This window comes from Euleptes europaea, chromosome 1, assembly GCF_029931775.1.
Source record: "Euleptes europaea isolate rEulEur1 chromosome 1, rEulEur1.hap1, whole genome shotgun sequence".
Classification (NCBI taxonomy): Eukaryota; Metazoa; Chordata; class Lepidosauria; order Squamata; family Sphaerodactylidae; genus Euleptes; species Euleptes europaea.
Window position 1 is genome coordinate 80,898,774 of NC_079312.1, and position 19,854 is coordinate 80,918,627.

At 44.9% G+C, this 19,854-nt stretch overlaps 1 protein-coding gene across 6 annotated transcripts in view; it reads left to right on the top strand.

The window, feature by feature from the left end:
* The first annotated feature begins 667 nt into the window (after positions 1-667).
* Positions 668-19,854, top strand: part of EBF1 (EBF transcription factor 1) — a 394,943-nt gene continuing 375,756 nt past the window's right edge. For all 6 annotated transcript variants that reach the window (XM_056856959.1, XM_056856963.1, XM_056856964.1 and 3 more), the window contains exons 1-5: positions 668-818; positions 2,690-2,846; positions 3,486-3,549; positions 5,016-5,071; positions 18,935-19,008. In XM_056856959.1, coding sequence (XP_056712937.1) covers positions 685-818; positions 2,690-2,846; positions 3,486-3,549; positions 5,016-5,071; positions 18,935-19,008 — 485 coding nt within the window. In that variant the 5' untranslated portion in view covers positions 668-684. The remainder of the gene's footprint in view (positions 819-2,689; positions 2,847-3,485; positions 3,550-5,015; positions 5,072-18,934; positions 19,009-19,854) is intronic.

Sequence of the window (19,854 nt, forward strand, 5' to 3'; positions counted from 1 at the left end):
GAAGAAAGGAAGGCGGAGAGGAGAAGGGGAGAGAAACCCGAGGCAAGAGACGGGAGAGGGGAAAGGCGAGGGCAGCCCCGAGCCGCGCCGCAGCCACCAAACTTGCCTCTTCCCGGCACGGGAAAATGACACTTGATGTAGCCGAGGGCGCCGCCGCCGCAGCTCCGGCCGACCCTATTGTTTCTTGAGCCGCCTTCCTTCTCCGGCGCATCCGAACGGGGGTGACTTCGGGACGGCGGCGGCGGCGGCGGCTCGGTCCTGCCGGCTTCTGGGCGCGATCCCCTGTCAAGCGGCGGACAAGACCACGGGAGAGAGGAAGCGAAGGCACGCGCGCGCGCGCGCCCCGAGGCCACCCTCGGGAAGAACCAGCCCCCCAGGCAGCCGAGAGCATCCGCCGCCGACCCCGGGGGGCGACCCGGGTCCCCCCCCCCCCCGTGGATTCTTTTCTTCTCCTCCAATGTCTGTGTTTGATTTCCTCTGATCCCCTTTGATTCCGCCAGGCGCAAGAAAGAGAAAGAAACTCCCGAGCGAGATTTTTTTTTTAAAAAAAAATCCTCATCGACACTCTTTGTTGTTGTCTTGTGCTGTGCTTTTTATTTTATTTTTTTGTCCCTCCCCCCACCTTGTCTTTCCTTTATTTTTCTTTTTAAAGAAGAAGGGAAGGGCTTTGGCTGGTTTTAATTCATGTTTGGGATTCAGGAAAGCATTCAGAGGAGTGGGAGCAGCATGAAGGAAGAGCCCCTCGGCGCGGGGATGAACGCGGTCAGGACCTGGATGCAGGGAGCCGGCGTCCTGGACGCGAACACGGCCGCCCAGAGGTACGTAGGCTCCGCGCCGGCGGCGGCGGCGGCGGCAGCATCCGTCGCTCCCTCTGCCCTGCTGCCTTCCCCTTCCCCGCTCGCAAGTCCTGCGCTCCAGCCGGCCTCGGGTCTGCAGCTGACGGGCGGCGGGGGCATTCCTACGACAGCAAGCCGCCAGGAGAAAAAGACTTTGCGTGTTAGGTGGAGACCAGCAGATTCTTTGGCTACCGCGGCCCCAGTTTTTATAGTATTTCCAATTGGCTTCTGAGGAACAGGGGCTTTCTTTCTTTCTTTCTTTCTTTCTTTCTTTCTTTCTTTCTTTCTTTCTTTCTTTCTTTCTTTCTTTCTTTCTTTCTTTCTTTCTTTCCTTTCCTTTCCTTTCCTTTCCTTTCCTTTCCTTTCCTTTCCTTTCCTTTCCTTTCCTTTCCTTCGCTTTGCTAAACAATATACACCAAGGCCGATCACTCCAACTTTCACTTTTCCCCTCCTTAAGGAAGGGGGGTTTGTCAGAAATAGAACCAATGCGCACGTTTCTGCCGCCGATGCTCCCACGATCCCCTTGAAGAAGCAAAACTGTGCCCAGGATGTATTTACTGCTTATTGTTTCCCGGCATTATCATTCCCCCCCCCAAAAAAAAGTAATCAATAGCGGGACGCTTTCAATTTGCATTCTGTCTTGTCTCCTAAAGCTTCACTTTCCGTGAGTTGGAAAGACCTAAATAACTTTTCATACACACGTAAACCAAGTCAGCTTGTTTCTTACCCCCCCCCCTTGCTAAAGCTAGAGTCCTTTGCACAGACCCTAACACCCATGTATTTATTTGCAAGTGCCCTCCACACACCCTCTCTGCCACCCCTTCCCAAGCACAAAACTACACGCAGGGCATCTTTCAATCTTACCGCCCCAGCCCGTCCAGGCTTACTCGAATGTAAGACCAATTGTTTGCAATGGGACTTGTTCCTAAACAATTTAACACACGCGCTCATTTCAGCCCATCTTCAGATCTGGATCCGGAACTAGGCGTGAACCCTTCGCTTCAATGTTGACATCTTCTGGGGCATCTCCCTTCGTTCCTCACCCCCCCCACCTCTCTTCCCTCCCCCTCCCCGAACTCACTTCGGATGAGAAAGTTCTGTAGGGGCGGCCCAAAGGCTGGAATAGCGAACGATTCTCCCCCCACCCTCCGTCCGCCCTTTGGGGTCTTTACCCAGCTCCAAAGATGCCGGGCTCCAAGCCGCTGCAAAGGCTCAGGCGGAAAGAGAAGGCGCATGGTCGAGTTCCTGACAGCTCAGGCCAGGGTGGGGAGGGGGATATTGCAAACGGCCTGCTATTTCAGTGACCCTCCAGGAGAAAGCGGAGGCAATGAACGCTGCTTGAACAAGTTGCATGGCTTCTCCCCTTTTCCTCCGAGGAGCCAGTCTCCCCTCTCGGGGAATAGAAGCGCCCCCCCCCCCCAGGAGCCGGATCCATCAGCTGGCCCTTTCTTTGCCTCCCTCCCCCCCACCCCCCGCTGGGCTAGCCAGGCTCGGGGAACCCGGAACAAAAGCTGGAGAAGCCGCCCGGTCGCCTGCGGCTGACATGGGGTTTCGGGACCCGGCAGGGCCCGGTGCGCTCGCCTTGCATGGAAAGCCGGCTCGAAAACTGCAGGGAGACTTTGGGATCCCTTGGCAAGAACCTGGACCCAGGAGTTTCTGACTTCTCCCCCCGCTTCCTTCTCTGATCTCGCTATTCTTCATACCCTGGGGGTGATGGGCCGATGGGTGGGAAGGGTGGGATGGCATATAGGACCCCCCCCAAAAAAAAAATCCAGGGGTTTGGAAGAGAAGAATGGACTGGGGGCTGTTTGCGTCTCCCTGGCTTTCTCTAACCCGGTCTCTTTTGGCCGCAGCGGGGTGGGCCTGGCCCGGGCGCATTTCGAGAAGCAGCCGCCGTCCAATCTGCGGAAATCCAACTTCTTCCACTTCGTGCTGGCTCTGTACGATCGGCAGGGGCAGCCCGTGGAGATCGAGCGCACCGCCTTCGTGGGCTTCGTGGAAAAGGAGAAAGTAAGTACCGGGGCGGCGTGGTGGTGGATGAAGGGGCTTTAAATCTATTGCACCCGCGTCGGAGTCGTCTCCCATCACCACTGAAAGAACCATGTTCAGACATGCGGAATAATGCACTTTCAATCCACTTTGCCACTGGATTTTACTGTGCGAAACAGCAAATGCCACTTGCAAACTATTGTTAAAGTGCATTGAAAGTGGATTGAAAGTGCATTATTTAGGATGTGTGAAAGCACCCAGAGATGCATCCCTTAAAACTCCTGCTTTGCCGCTGGCGGCGCTGCATGTACTGGGGGGGGGGGGCTGTTTCCCGTTGCAAAATCCCTGCTTGCCCCCCTCGGCCCCCGCCACTTGCCCTCCAAACTCTCGAAGAATCACTTTTGACTTCCCCCCCCCACACACGTGGTTTCTTGAAGCACCGCAAACACCCCCTCGGTTTAAAACCACCCTGGGGGAGGGGATTTGGATCCCAGCTCTCCCCTTCCCTTTGGCACCAGCCTCCAAGTCTCCCAGTGAATTGGAGGCCAAAAGGCTCGCGGGGGTGGGGGTGGCAGCGGCGGGCTGTCCTGAGATCGAAACGTCTAATGAACATCTCCAAAACTGCGCCTCTCTTTCTGTCTTTGTGTTTGTGTCCGTCAGGAAGCCAACAGTGAAAAGACCAACAACGGGATTCATTACCGGCTGCAGCTTCTCTACAGCAATGGTGAGCCCCGGTCTTGTTCAGCCTAACCCCGCTGACAGCTCGCAGCGCCTTTTGGCCTCTAGGGAGTTCTCCGGCGGTAAAACACCCCCCCCAACCCCTCGAAAGGAGGAGGCAAGCAAGGGGTCTGGCCCTGGAAGGCGATGCTGTAAGAGTCTGCACCCCAGCGAAACCTCTCTGGCTCCCTCCCCCCAATTCTTCAAACGCTGCTGAGCTCTTGTTTGCAATTCCCACTTTGCCAGCCATCACATTCCACCTCGGTCAAAGCAGCCGAAACCCAAATAAAATGGAGCAAACCTCTCTTTTTTTATGCATGGGAGTTTTTGCTTTGTATTTGCCGCTCTCTAGGTGCACCTTTTCGCCACCCGAATTCTCACAACTCTGCTTTTTTTGGGGGGGGGGCTTATTGTTAAGTTCGGATGGGGAAAATGTGCATGTGTGTGGGTTAAGTGCCGCCCAGTCGCTTCCGACTCATGGCGACCCTATGAATGAAAGTCCTCCAAAAAGTCCTGTCTTTGACAGCCCTGCTCAGATCCTGCACATTGAAGGCCGTGGCTTCCTTTATTGAGTCACTCCATCTCTTGTTGGGCAAATGTGCATGTAGAGAGCGGCAAACCCAAAGCAACCCCCCCCACGCCTACAGTTCTCTCTTCTTGCTAGAATCGTGCCTCTTCCCCTGCTTTGGGCGGAGCGGGGCTGGGGGGTTGGAGCTAGGAGAGGAAGTGTGGCTGTTATCATCTCCAGTCAAATAGGGGCAAAGGGGCACCGGAAGGTCTCCGAAGGAAGGGAGGGGATTACAACCTCCTTGACGGGAGGGCCAGAAGAGAGGATCCTCCACAATAAGTGTGTGTAAAAAAAGAAAAGAAAGAAAAGAAAAGAAGTGTCTCCTTTTAAAACTTATTGTGGATCCTCCACAATAAGTGTGTAAAAAAAGAAAAGAAAGAAAAGAAGTGTCTCCTTTTAAAACTTATTATGGATCCTCCACAATAAGTGTGTGTAAAAAAAGAAAAGAAAAGAAGTGTCTCTTGTGTCTTCTTTTAAAACTGTTCGCGGAACTAATATATTATGAACCCACTGCCGCCCCCCAAATACTATCGTGTGCATTGGGTGTACTGCGGCCTGGTATTAATCAACACTCGCGAAGAGCAAGGCCTTTCCGCCCCGTGTTGGGACAGCCAAGTCAGGGGCAAATGCAGTGGGAGAAAAGCGCTGTCACTTATGCACGGGAGGTTTTGCTGCTCTCTAGATTTGCTGCTCTCTCTCCAAACTCTGCACGGGGGGCTTTTTAAAGTTTTGAGCATTTGGATTGGGGAAAAAATGTGCATCTAGAGAGGGGCAAACCCAAGGCGAAACCTGCCATGCACAAACGGCTGTTGTTCGTCTGCGTTCTTTCCGTTGACGATGCTGACACTGATTTGGGTCCTTGTGTTTTTGCCCCCCCCCCGCCTCCACCTTCTCCCCTCCTCTAGGAATACGAACAGAACAGGATTTTTACGTCCGCTTAATCGACTCCATGACGAAACAAGTAAGTTTTGCTTGGCTTCATTCATTGCGAGCCTTCTTGAATGAAATGGGGTTGGGTTTTTTTTGGGGGGGGAGATGCGGCGTTGGATTCGGCTGGGGTTGAGCAGGGAGAAGCGGCGGGCTGGAAGCTGGCCGAGTCGCTCCGGCTCCTTAGGGGGCCAGCGCTCCGGCACTGGCGGCTGGAGGGGGGGGGTTCAAGGCGCGTAATGAAGCCTGTGCCTTTTGTGGGCCGAGATAGACCGTCCATCCCAGCCCTCTCCGTGTGAGAAGGCTCGCTCCCCCCCTCCACCCTGACACAGATGAGCCATCACCAAAAGACCCTCCCGCTGCCCGATCCAACACGTGTTTGTTTAAAAGTAAGCCCCGCTTTATCCAACCGATCGGACTTCCGAGTAACCGAGATTGCAGCCTCATGATACAGGGAGAGTTTGCAAAAGTGTTGCTAAAGTTGCTTGCAAAAAGCCAGTTGTCTCCGGGGGCAAACACGCACGCACTTAATGGGGGCGGGAAGAGAGAGAGATGAAAACTTTGGGTGGGTTCTTTATTGACTCACTAGCCATTTACGCACGGGAGGTTTTGCCTGGGGTTGGCCGCTCTCTCGATGCACGCGTCCCCCATCAACCCCCCCCCAGTCTCAACAATCAGCCCCCGTGCAGAGTTTTGAGACCTCGGGTGGGGAAAACGCGCCCCCAGAGAGCGGCAGCCCCCAGGCAAACCCTCCCACGGGTCAATTAGTTTGACTGCTGGAGGGAAGCTCGAATGCACGTGCGGACAGGGCATGCCATCCCTCGCTCCCCATCCCCCAGATCGCCCTTTCCCAAAGCCCCGCTCCTTGAAAAGCCGGTCGTAACGACTTCCAGGCCGAGGGAGCAAAGTTCGTGGCTCTTAACCTCGCAGGGGGAGGACAAGCCCCCTCCCCACCCCGTCAAGGAGCCGTGAGAAGCGCCCGGCACCTTCCCGTTTGGGAGGGATCGAGTCCCCCGTTTTCGACCCAGCCGCGCTTCGGATGCGGCTTTGAGTCACGTTCTCAAGAGCTGGCGGGGTTGGGGTTGGGTCGCGATGGGCGGATCCCGCAGCCCCAAAGCGGCTCCTGCTCTTGGTTGCAGATTGGCCGAGAGCCAGGGCGGGGTGAACGAACGGCGGCCTTAAAGGTGCAGAATCATCCTGGCTTATCGATTTTGTCGAGGGCGGTATCAGAGGAGATCCAATTGAGACTAGCAGGGGACCGTTTTATTCAGGAGCAAAAGAGGGGATGCTTTTTTTTTGTTTTGTTTCCCCCAAATCCAAAGTTTAAATCATGTACAGAAACTATAAAAAACATAAAGGTTACATCTTCATGCTCCCTGAAGGCTTTTAGATCACAAGAATCTACCCCCCTCCTACACACACACACACACACACTTTAATTATGCGAATGAAAAGAAATAGAAAACAAACACACGCGCCCCAAACAGCAGCCAGCCAATGTAGCAAATATTTATCCTTTGCTTATTTGCAGTTACTCTGTTAGTGTTTTATAGGGACAGTGATTAAATCATGAAAGGTTGGCGCCTGCATTGTACAACCAGGCAGTGAAATGTATGCAGGGAGGATAAGTAATTATTTTAGAAATGTTACATTAAAAGATAACTCTATTTTTGATCTGTAATATAGAGAGAGCCCCCTGTGATGGAGGGTCATTTTCTGCGTGGCATTTAATTTAGGGGGCTGAATAGTGTGTACACAGTCAGAGGCACACAATTGTGTTTACAGGTACAAGATGACACACATACAACAGAGATTTATAAGGAAAAGGAGGATACCGTAATATTGTTGTGCATTGATTTAATTAAACACACTTTAAAATCCTAATAATTTGCTAGCATTAAAAAAGCTTTTAAATTCAATGTAACTGGCTTTCATTATGTTTTGACAAGTCATGAATGTGGTCCTACCCAAATTCTTTCTTTTTCCTGCAGAAAGATTGGGGAGGGGTGCCCTATTTGAAAGGTCAGATTAAATCATCATATTCCACACACATATTTATAAACCAGCTTCTGAATGTTTCAGATACTGCCTTCTAAAACTTTCGTTGCTTGCCTTTGTTTTTAGTGCCTTTTGACACCAAACCAGAAAGGTCAAGGTGTTGAGTTTGTTTTAGAGCACGGGTCTTTGATGCACCCAGAAACTCTTTTCCTGCTATTGATGGCTGTCTTACAATGGGGGGAAAAGAAAAAAAAGTGAGGCAGTATGGTAGGCAATTCCATCAGTCAGATAAAACGATGCTTTTCTAAAAACACTTCATAGGCTGTAGGATCTGAATCTCTTTTACAACACATCTTGGGAAGTAAAACTGTTGAGTGTCAGTCCAAATTGACTGTCACAGATCTATGAGCTCATATTTAAAGAGGCAGAAACCTTTCTAAATAAATAAATAGATTCATTTTTTGGTTTTTTTTAAAAAAGGGGGGCATGATTTCATTAATGACTGTACAAAAATATCACTAAATGTTATATCTGAATAGTTTCCAAACTACCATTATTCAGGAAATAACGTTTCCCTCCCTTTGTGATTATGATACCTCATGGAAAGCCACTATTTTGGGTCCTAACAGCTTTGAAATCTTTTCCTTAATAAAGCACTTTGCCTATGATTGTATCATTTTCGAATCATCTATGTGATTCTAAAGGAAAAGATATATGAACTGCAATCCTGCATGCAGTTAGACACTTGGGTAAATCCTGTTAACTTCAGAGAGCTTTAAACAGCCTCACTGTACAGGTTTGCTGCTTTAGTTTATTTGTAGCATTTATAATACAGACACAAACCACTGCCGTTTTGGAAATTTTCTTTCTTTCTTTCTTTCTTTCTTTCTTTCTTTCTTTCTTTCTTTCTTTCTTTCTTTCTTTCTTTCTTTCTTTCTTTCTTCCTTCCTTCCTTCCTTCCTTCCTTCCTTCCTTCCTTCCTTCCTTCCTTCCTTCCTTCCTTCCTTCCTTCCTTTCCTTTCCTTTCCTTTCCTTTCCTTTCCTTTCCTTTCCTTTCCTTTCCTTTCCTTTCCTTTCCTTTCCTTTCCTTTCCTTCTTTCTTTCTTTCTTTCTTTCTTTCTTTCTTTCTTTCTTTCTTTCTTTCTTTCTTTCTTTCTTTCTTTCTTTCTTTCTTTCTTTCTTTCTTTCTTTCTTCAAAGGGGGAGGGATTAAAATTCCTGAATAAGAGTTTGAAAGTGCAAAACTCAGATTTACAGGGTAAAGTTAACAGAGAAAAAAGTATGAAAGCCCATCTGTGTGAGGATGAAGAAATAACAGTGTGATAGTTGCAAAGATGTTCTGCCAAAACACATTTGCTTTTTTTATTAGGTACAGAACATACTCAGAATTGTTACAGCATAGATTTTTTTTTTTAAATTGGTCTTTTCGAAAAAAAAGTGGTGCTATGGTCCTATTACTATTTCTAGAAAGCAAAGATGTTTGCTAGATTTCTCCTTGAAATGCAGTTTTTGGGGGAGGGGGACGGCTTGGAGCTTGTATTTCAAGGGTTCTACAGGAAGGTCTGCGCTACATATGCCAACGTGTCCAAATGCGGAGATGCCGCATATACTTTAGCACAGAGTGTGAATAATACAGCAGAGTCTGGAGTAACTTTCAGCTTGTAATTAAATTGGGCAAAGCCTGGTTAAAATTTTCTTCAATTTTTAATGCAAGTTAAATACATATTGTCAGCATACTTAGAGGGGTAGTGTTCCCATTCTGAAGACTCAGAACAAATTGGATAATGGAATGATGACTTTTAAATGAAACAGTGGCAGGAACATGCATGTTTTAACAGGGTGGTGTCAGCTAAAGATATCAGTGATTTCCCTAGATTTATGTTCACAGACACTTCTGTCAATATTTTAAAAATATCCCCAAAAGTGAATGCTTAAATAGATGGGTTTCTTTCTTTACCCTCTAGGAATATATCCACAAAGAGACACTCTCGTTATTAAACACAAAATTGTTTTTAGTTTAAAGACTGCAATGTGATGGTCATAGATATCCTTCAAAACGTAGCCAGTTGTTCAATACAGCAAATTAACCGCGTTTTCTCTCTGTCGGTGTGTTTGTTTTCATGCACTGTGGCTGTTGTTGCATTGTTATTTATATGAAGTTATCGTTGTTGCTATTACTTAGTAGATTTCTTTCTTGTCATATCTGGCTGATTGTTGTGCTTGGAAAGACAGTGGGCTTTTGGATATTGCTATCTATAACAGAGCAGGTCATACTAATGTTACCCAAGCTGGGAAAAAGCATTCAAATTTTGTTGTATTTTCAACAAGCTAAAGAATAGACAGGCTTAGTTACAGAAATCCATATTTTGGATCTGAAATCTCAAAATTGTTTATTCATAGGACTAGCACTGCGGACCTAAGTGGGGAGGTACTTGAGTAACTTCTAACATGCATTTTTGTTGGGTATTACAACGAATATGAGACTGTGCAATCCTAAACAGAGTCACATCCATAGAAATCGATGGGTTTTAGAAGTGTGAACCTCTGTTTAGGCTTGCACTGTGGATCCTGTCATCATCTGCAGTCTTACTCAGATCAGTCTTGCCACAGTCTTCAGAGGGAGCTGGCCACATCTGTTAATTCTGTGTGTGTGTATGTGTATAAACCAATGCCTTGCGCTGAAAAAGTGAATTGGCCTTGAAACTTTCGTGGGGTACCTGAAGTTTACCATTTGTCAGGTGCTCAGTGTGTGAATGGTGCTGTACATCAAAATCGCACTTGGCTTTGGGGCTATCAAAGATATAAAAAGTAGAGGTTGTGTGTGCATTGCAGCATTGGAATGGTTGTCTTGGCAAGCACACTGTAATAAACAACATTGAAAAGGCTGCGTATTAGATGAATCTCTTTAGTATGGATTTCCTCACAGCTCAGTTGTAACATACTGTCTGGAAGTAACTACAGGCTGATTTCAGGAGAACTTTCCTTCAAGTAATATGCAAGACATTGTAGAAATAGCAGGTCACAGGCACATACTGTTTTGGATTCATTCAGCTTTATGATATACGTTTTCTCCCTTGAGCTTCGGATTCTTGAAATAAATGTATTTTTCCACTTATGGCGCAATCCTACTGCTCAAATGCACACAGTGATTCCATCAGCTCCCCAGGCTGCACATGGCATGGTTCTTTGGCTGGCACATATGTGATTAAAATATTATGAATCCATTCAGAAAAGGACTCGGCAGAATCCAGGCTATTGAGCACAACATGCTTTTGAAACGATGGAGAGAAAGTTTGCAGTCGAGCCAGGTTTTAGCAGCTCCCGTGTCCCCTTTGGTTATATGTCAAAAAGTGCAGGTGATTTTAATTTCCTCTTAAAGAGAAGAACGCAGAAGTTTGAAATTTGCATGCCTGATCAGGACCTGTGTGTTTGTGGAAATGTAAACTCATCACAGTGGAAAATGTGTTGTTTGGAGTCCGGGGGTGAAAACAAAGCTGAGGATTTTGGAGAGGCTGCCTGGGCCAGATGGCCTAGTGCTTTCCCAGTCTGGCAGCCCAACTGCTCCCTCCTGTATAATATACAGCCATTTGTTCTGGGATATTTACGCTAGAGTTGTTTCCATGCGAATGTTTGAGAAGCATTCAAAATGAGCATATTAGCGAGGCAGGAATTTTAGTTAATTCACATCGGTAAGCTGGCTGGCATCTCAGGGGCGAGATCCCTGGAACAATAACGAGCACCTTTTGGCTTAGTGCTTTTGGGAAAGAATACATTCTCTACATTTAAGGCCTGCTCTATACGTCGCTTTATGCCCCCCTCCCCACCTTCGTAAAAAAAGAATGAGAAACTAGTCTGCAGCTGGAAAACAGAATTATTTGTGGCTAATCAAATGTTGCAAGGGAAAAACCGTTTCCACACAATATGGCAGAGCCTTTCTCCATGCAATGTTGTATAGTTATAGAAATAGATCCACTACTGGATATCATAGTCTGAACCCTTGTTCTTGGTATTTCATGGTCATCAGAGCAGGCTTGTAACTCTATGCAAAAAGCATTTCCATTTATCTAAGTATCTGTTTATCTAAACCTCGTTGGATGCCTTTGAAGCTACTCAGACATATGAAGTTGTAAGAGGCAGTTGGGTGGAGATATAGATAGGTCTGTGAGCATTTGTAAGCCGTTAGTCAGTCCAGCTAAAGTTAGCGGAGAATTAGTCCCATCAACGGGACAAGTTAGTTGTAACTACAAATTGTCAAATGCAGTTGTAGAGCCCATCTCATTGGAATTTCCTGTGAATGTAAAAATAATAATAATCTGTGAGAATTGTCCCCACTCAAGGCAGAAGGAGTGACTCAATTGATCTTTTAGCAGACTTTCCCCTTGACCTTAGCGTATGCCCTGCTACAAAAGAGGTAAACAAAAAACGGAGACAGGCCACAGCACACGTTTGTTTATTTCTTTACCCATGTGGGTAAGGCTGTAGTTTTGCAAAATTATTTTTAGTTCTACTATGGTCTAACTTTACACCCAGAGACTTTCACTTCTTCTTCTTCTTCTCAAATTGATATCCCTTTGCTGCTGGGCTTCAATCGATCAGAGCTTTGTAGAAATCCCTAGACAATTATGTCCCCAGAAATCCATTTTCTCAAATAGAGCATTAAAATAGTATGGAAATAAGGTTAAAACACCATTTTTGTTTGATGTGTAAAAAAGATCTTTTCAGAAAAGGAGTACTATTTCAGCATCTTCCTGTAGAGGAACCTGTGTTTCTGGCAGCTGCAAAGGTTTGTGATTGGAACTGTTCAGGCTTCCTTTTTGAAACCAACGTTGTATATATTTGCAACCACGGCTTGTGAGCACAGACAGTGACTTTAAGCTATGCCATGTGTTTATTACAGTGAGCTCTAGTGCTTAGCATTTTGGAGGGGAGAGGTAAAGTTGTAACAGAGGAGTATTGAGAAAACATACATTGAGTGCAATCTTCTGTCTCTTGTAAGCCTAACCAATCTCTTCCCTGACTTTCCCATCATACTTAGAGACTCACAAAGTCATACTTCTGAAGAAATCTAGTTTACAAATTTTAGGCCTTGTTAGTGGAACCAAGGAAAGCTATACAGCCTTACTGTTAATAGCATACCATGTAATATGAGCTTGATGAATGGACACCAAATACCAATTCATAGTGTGTAAGTCCATTCACTTTCTTTTCTGCCTCAATTTCACTATGCATGGAGTGGGAGGGATGACCACAAGACTCATTTGGAGTACAACTTGTGCTTTCGTATGCCCTTGTACAAATCTATGGTGAGACCACACTTGGAATACTGTGTACAGTTCTGGTCACCACACCTAAAAAAGGACATTGCAGAGCTTGAGAAGGTGCAGAAAAGAGCAACCAAAATGATCATGGGGGGTAGAGCAACTGCCCTATGAGGAGCGGTTAAAACGCTTAGGGCTGTTTAGCTTGGAAAGAAGGTGGTTAAGGTTCGCTGGGGATGAGGGCGGGTTATAAATTTGAATAAATAAATAAATAAATAAAATACATGATAGAGGTCTATAAAATTATGCATGGTACGGAGAGAGTGGACAGGAAGAAGCTTTTCTTCCTCTCTCATAATACTAGAATGCGGGGTGATCTGCTGAAGCTGGAGGGCGAGAGATTCCAATAAAAGGAAGTCTTTCTTCACACAACACACAATTAAATTGTGGAACTCCCTGCCCCAGGATGTGATGTTGGCTGCCAACTTGGAAGGCTTTAAGAGGGGAGTGGACATGTTCATGGAGGAGAGGGCTATTCATGGCTACAAGTAAAAATGGATACTAGTCATGATGCATACCTATTCTCTCCAGGATCAGAGGAACATGTTGAATATATTAGGTGCTGTGGAACACAGGCAGGATAATGCTGCTGCAGTTGTGTTGTTTGTTTTCCTAGAGACTCCTGGTTGGCCACTGTGTGAACAGACTGCTGGACTTGATGGGCCTTGGTCTGATCCAGCAGGGCTTTTCTTTTGTTCTTATGTAACTACTCAGCCCTCATTAGAAGGTGGGCTTATCAAATCATGTTGGCTGTGCTCATGCCGAACAGTTTCTATTTGCCATGTATATGTGTATTTGGGAGTGAAAAGCCAGGGTGGGTTAAGAGAAAATGATTGTGTGAGTGGATCTAATCTTCAGAGTACTTGGGTACAGATTCTAAACACTTTGGGTGTGCAACACTCACCTCTGCTGAATACACAGTGCGGGGTGCTGCGATCTAACATCTGGGGTAGCTCTCGCATGGTTTTTTCATCTTATTCATTAAAATACTACTGCTCAAGAACTGAAAATGAAGTTGGATCACATTTGGCCAAACGTCTTGTCATTTTGCCTTTTTACCGTTGCCACCATCTCTCCAGTGCTAAGTAGCGCTATACCCTTCCAAGACTACTGAAGACAATGGACTTCTGCTTAGCTCTAATTAGGGTTGCAATGTAAAGTAAGAAACTAGATTTGACAACATCAGTAGAATTCCAAAATTCGCGAAGTGCTTTGCAATGTTTCTACCCGGTACTTATAGAGTGGGGTTGAAAAGTGCAGGGAGGCTCACCTAGTGCATCCTCCCACCACGGCCAGCAATGCACCACTTTAATATGTACACATGCCTTGCTATTAGCTGAGTGTGCTAAGAAATGGGAAAGTTAGCCCCTAGTGTGTTGCAAGGCTGAGGATGTTATGCACATAAGCAAAAGGACTGCTGATGTTAAACACAACAGACAGGTGATTAGACACCACACTGTTGACTCTATTTGTTCATTATTGCTATTTAGCTGGGGGGGGGTTTAAGTAGGTACCTGGAGGTTAAGTAAGCATAGCAGATGCAAGACGAGAGGGAGAGGAAGTAGAGAAAGAGAGGGAATTAAATCTGCTTGCTCTTATTTGTAGCTGCTAGTGAAGCTGATATTGCTGCAATTAAACTCACATTGACTTCAGCACTAGCAATATTGGCATACGAGCATTCACAGTGGTGGGGCTTCAACATCTTCTGTTTTTACTAGGGAAAAAATCTACTGGGGTCTCACTGTGCTATATTAAATGTGAAATCAATTATTCAGTGCAAAACACCATCACCCTGGCTTCGCTTTGCGCACTTTTTTTTTTTTTTTGGTAGGGCCCAGATAACATGAAATATCAATGCAATTAAGCCTTTGGTATGCTTCCATCTGTGTAGTCAGAAACCCATTCTTGATCACAATACCAGTCTCTTGGAATGCCTTTTGATTCTAAGACCATGTTAAAGGTCTAAAACTTGAGATTCACAGGAGAATAAACCTTGTCTTTTGAAAGAACCTGTGCCCAGCCACTCTGATTTGCAAGTGGAATACTGACTGCAACAATCCTGAAATAATCCCAGAATCCTCAACATTATTAGGATGCAGTCCATATGTTCAGTGGAAATGTTCCCATCAATTACAATGGAAGGTGAATTGTGCTCATGATATATTGTTTTTGCAAATGCCATGATTTGCTTGGGCTCAATTTAGGTATTTTTGTAACCATTGGTGGTTTGATGGGAACCACTGAGGTTTTCATTTTTTTCTGCTACTTTGCGGGGACAGAATTTTAAAGACGACCCATTGACTAGGCTCTTGTTCAATATCTAAAAGACTGACCCAAGCATGTTATATAGAAGGGATTTCAGCCGAATTTAGTTACATATCGTGCTTCTGACCCAGAACTCCTTGTGTATCCTGATGTGTATGCAGCACACTTTGCATACATATACTTCTCTGTTCCTTTCAGCAGATAAGATAGCATAGTACACATGCTTGCATATTATCTATATTCAGATCAAAGCTCCTATGTCTGCGAGAAATCACTGGTGAAAGCATTTAAGGCTGTAATTCTAAAGCACACAGGCTTGAGAAGTAAGAGATGCATCAAACATTCAGCAAGGCTTGCTGAGATACTACACGAAGCTGCCTTATGCGGAATCAGACCATGGGCCCGTCTAGTCCAGTATTATATACTCTGTCTAACACCAGCTCTCCAAGTCTTTGCGGCTCAGATCATAACCAGCCTTGCTAACAAAGATCCCTTTAAGCAGAAATGCTGGGGATTATGCATAAAAAACATGAATTCTAACAATGAGCTGTAGACTCTATAGCCTTTTCTATATGGTTGGAGCCTTCTTGGTGTGGTGAAGAATTAGAACTCAAAGCAGCTAAAAATGCCTGTGTAGCACAAAGAACTTGGAAGGACAAAATGAAACAATCGCTGTGTGTTATAGACTGGATTGGATTGGAGACAAAAACAAAATATCATTTGGATCCAGAGATGTAACACCACAACCAAAGCACTGCAAAAAAAAAGTAAGGTGCTAGGATATTCAGGGTCTATTCAAGCTCTGCTGCAGCTTTTTCAAAAAATGAAGTTGGCGTTGAGTGCTGCGGAAAGCTACAGCAACATCAGTGTTATTATTTATGGCACCACTAAATCATATTAAAATATAGTATGCTGGGCTACAGTGTGATAATACTATGTTTAAGCAATTACTTTTGCTGCCTAAGATTCATTACTGCTGCACAGGCAAAAAACAACAACAACCCTCTGCCTACTAACTTCATGGGAAACATTTTCAAAGGCAATATTACAGTATAGCCAAACCATCTCATTTAGTACGTGGTGTGTGACTGTACTTGCTGTCCTGTTTTTCTGGGGTTTCCCTCACCCATCAATGTGTTGTACTGCTTATTTGCTTTAAGGGTGCCATGATATAATTTTGAAGGCATAGTTTTGACAGAATCTTCCTTGTCGCAAGGAATGTGTGCCAAATGACTATGGACTTCAGAACCAGCATTGTATGTTGTAAACGTCCCTCCTAGTTGTGGAGCAACTAGTAGAATGTAATTCACTAATGGCACAATCATCAATTGAGTTACACTCTTGTAGGCCCATTGATTTCACTGGCAGGTTTAACGCTGTTTAGGATTGCACTCTAAGGCATATATATGTGAGTTACTTGTTCTTACAGAGCCTGAATGTATAGATACATATACATGAATATTGCCTACATCTTTAATAGTGGCTGCAGGCTCATCTAGTCTGATGTTCTTAAAAAACAGGATTAGACAAATTTGTGTAGGATAAGTCTATCACTGTAGGAGGGAAGGCAGCATGGTACAGCCCGATCTCGTCAGATCTCGGAAGCTAAGCAGGGTCGGCCCTGGTTAGTTTTTGGATGGGAGACCACCAAGGAATACCAGGGTTGCTATGCAGAGGAAGGCACTGGCAAACCACCCCTGTTAGTCTCTTGCCATGAAAACCCCATAAGGGGTCGTCATAAGTCGGCTGCAACTTTACGGTACTTTACACACACACACAAATCTATCACTAGCTAAACGGAACCACCATGTTCAGAAGCAATATACCTCTCATATAAAAACAAGGGATGGATATCGCAATCATGTTCTAATAGAAACATATTGCTACCTGTTTCTGGAATTGCATTTTTGGTTGGGTACAGCAAGGCAATATTTAGATTCTTATATTGTATAGAAACAGACTGAAGAAGCACACTTGGAGCTTTGCAAATCCTACTACATCAGACATGACATAAAAGGAATGAGACATGACATAAAACTACTCATGCTTCTTCTCCATTTCTATGTAATGCATGATGCACTGGGCATGTCTTCGTGTACCATGAATTGTAGGCTATTGAGATGCAAAGGATCACAGCTGTTCTTTCTGTGCAAAGGAAGGCATCTGAGCTGATGCAAAATTTCTCTTCCCAGCATAACAAACTGCTCCTACTCAGGGACAGATTGGCCCCACAAACCGGCTTCTTGGTTCGGCTTGTTTCAGGCTGTTAATGTCCCCAGTCTACTCCTGTTCCTACTGAAATTTCCTCCTTGAACCAGCTACTAAATTATAGAAACCCCGTCCTTCCTTCTCATCTTGTCACTCCAGCACAATGAGTTCACTAGTAGTTTATCTTTTAACAAGATGGCAGGAGAAGTTAATCTGCAAGAACATATATGTGTGCACAGCATTATTCTTTGTATGAGGTTGTTTGTAATCTTTACTGGACTTCAATAAATATTTTTGTTGCAGATTCTAGCTTTGGTATTAGGCTTGTCAACTATTGAGCTGGTCCCTGGTCCTTGGACCTTTAAAAAGAAGTTTGGTCTGAATCAATTAATGATGTGTGATCCCATTTTACACCATGCTATGAAAAGGCACACCTGCTGCTTTATGCCAATCATATGTCTGTTAAAAGATACAAGAACCGGCTGGGATTCTTTTCCTGGCCTGTTGGCAAACTTTCTAGTTTTCCATTTGTTGTGCAGAATCATGTTTTGTTTCAATGCAGCTTTTGTTCCAGGCATTCGAACAGCAATATTTTGCACATGTATAAAAATATGGTATCTCCTTCAGAGAGTGTGTAATTTTCTGTTGTGATGGTTTTGTGGAATGCAGGTGACAGACGAGCACTGCATTGGGAGAATCTGGCTACATTTCCCCTTCCTTGTGATTTTCTGCAACCCAGTCCTATGCATATTTACTCAGAAGTACGTTTCATTAAGGTTAAGCCAGCACATACTAGATTGTGCCTTTGAAGGCACAGGATTATTCTCAGGGTTTTGTAAGCTTCAGATCCACTCTGGTCTGTTTAAAAATTAGGGGCCATTTAGTGCATTGTGTGTGCGTAAAGTGCTGTCAAGTCGCAGCTGACTTATGGCGACCCCTTTTGGGGTTTTCATGGCAAGAGGTGGCAGCAAACCTTAAGTTTACAAACTCGTTGGACACATTCACACTTTATATATCGCAGTTTTAGACCTCCTTCCCACAACAGAACATAGGGTTGCTTACGTGCTGCCTCCCTCACCCGTTTTGTCCTTACAACAACCCTGTGAAGTAGATTAGGCTGAGAGACAATGTCTGTGAACATCATGCTAAGTGGGGATTTGGGTCATTCTCGGATCCTAGTACTAATGCTGCTACTTTGGGGGCAGGGGGAGACTTCAGTCATACAGAAGACAGGGGCTGCTTAAGCTTTTTCCTGCCTCCTGATTCTCCCTAAAACCCTTCTCCAAGCCTGGCTTGGAAGGGGTTATGGGAGAGAACTAGGAGGTAGGAGAAGGGTGAAGAAATATCTTCCTTCTCCCCAGTTCTCTCCCGCAAATTACTCCCTTCTGTCTTATTGTCAGCTGTCAAACATGTGTTTTGCCACACCAGCCTGTGTTGCCATCCTTAGGTGCACACCTAAAAATGTAATGTGAAGTAAATATCATTAACAAAGAATTTCAGATAACTGAAGTTTGGATATTAAAGTGTCTGCCCTGCCTTATTCTCTTGTTTTCTAGGACTTGTTTATTTGCATTTGCAGGAATTTACTTTCCTTTAGCATGTAGTACAGTTAACTATGCTGGCATTTTACAGAGCACGTTGTGAATCAGGTTCTGTACTCGTGTGGGAGCAAGTTAAGTGCCCAGCCATGCTTTCTGAATTAAAAATACATTAACTTTTTCTTTTTATGAATAGGCCCCATAGAGTTCTGAGTCCTCGTTTTTTTTTACACATTTAAGTTTATATTTTATTCTGAATTGAAAAGAACATTGTGGTTGTCTCGACTACTAAAAAAGCCCATCTTACATATTGCTCAGAAGATGTGCATAATGCATCGGTTAAAACAGAAGAATGAGCAAAGCAAAGCTCTCTCTTCTCAGCTTCTGCTGCTCTCCAACAACAAATCTCGAAGCAGTTTTTGCAAAGATGCTGTCTATTTAATCAAAGCCAACTGTCTTGCCATGTAGTTATGCATTCATGGACTGTGGCGGTGATCATTTTCTCCAGGCACATTCACTTTGCCACTAAAACAGCTATATCTATCTAAATTCTCCTGTCTTTTCTTTCTAGGCGATAGTATATGAAGGACAAGACAAGAACCCCGAAATGTGCAGAGTTCTGCTCACTCATGAAATAATGTGCAGGTAAGAAAGAGCCTGTCACTTTTTAATTAGCGACAAGAAAATGAAATTCTTTCTCAAAAACTAGGTTGATCCAGATGCTATTTTAGGTAGCTGCCTTCAATGTGCCCAAAATAACATGGTTTTATGGGTGCAATTAGGAGCAAAGTTGCACTCATCACCCACCCATTTTCTTTATTTATTAGAGCTTAATTCTGAACAAACGGAGCGGTTTTCATTTAGACATCGAACCTTTAATGGACATAGAAAATGGCTTGGCACCAAAAATGACAGCAACTAAATTGCAGCCCTTGGAGGAGGAGTAATTATCCAGCAAAATCTCAGCAGCAAAGTCCTAACATAGACCATATGGGTACTGCCAGCGGACTTCAGTCAAATGGACCGAAACATAAAAGAGATTGTCCTTGCAGTTTACAGTAGTTTCCCCTTGGCAGTGAGGTGTCAGATAGCCTGCTTGCAGAGAAAGTGAGGGCCAGGGAAAGGTATACAGTCTGTGGTCAAGGTGATGATGTCCATAATGCAGACAGAGGGCCTGGATGCCTCAAGGACTTGCATGCTTAAGATAACTATGGCTTCTTGCTTTCAATGCCACCATTCATGGTTGCAAATGTACATCTATTTCTTAGACTTGGGCAAGGGATTGCTGGCTCTTCTGTGCAAGGTTTGTTCTTGTCTGGAAATCTTTCCACATGTCTCTTTCTCCTGGGGCTGGCCTCTTTGAATCTGGCAGGACTAAGCAACGATGGCTCTATGGCAACTGTTTTGGATACAGATTGCAGAACTTTTTATAGTTACACTTTGAGCTGGATTCCATGAAGGATCACAAGAAGGTTGCCAGGGTTGCAGCCT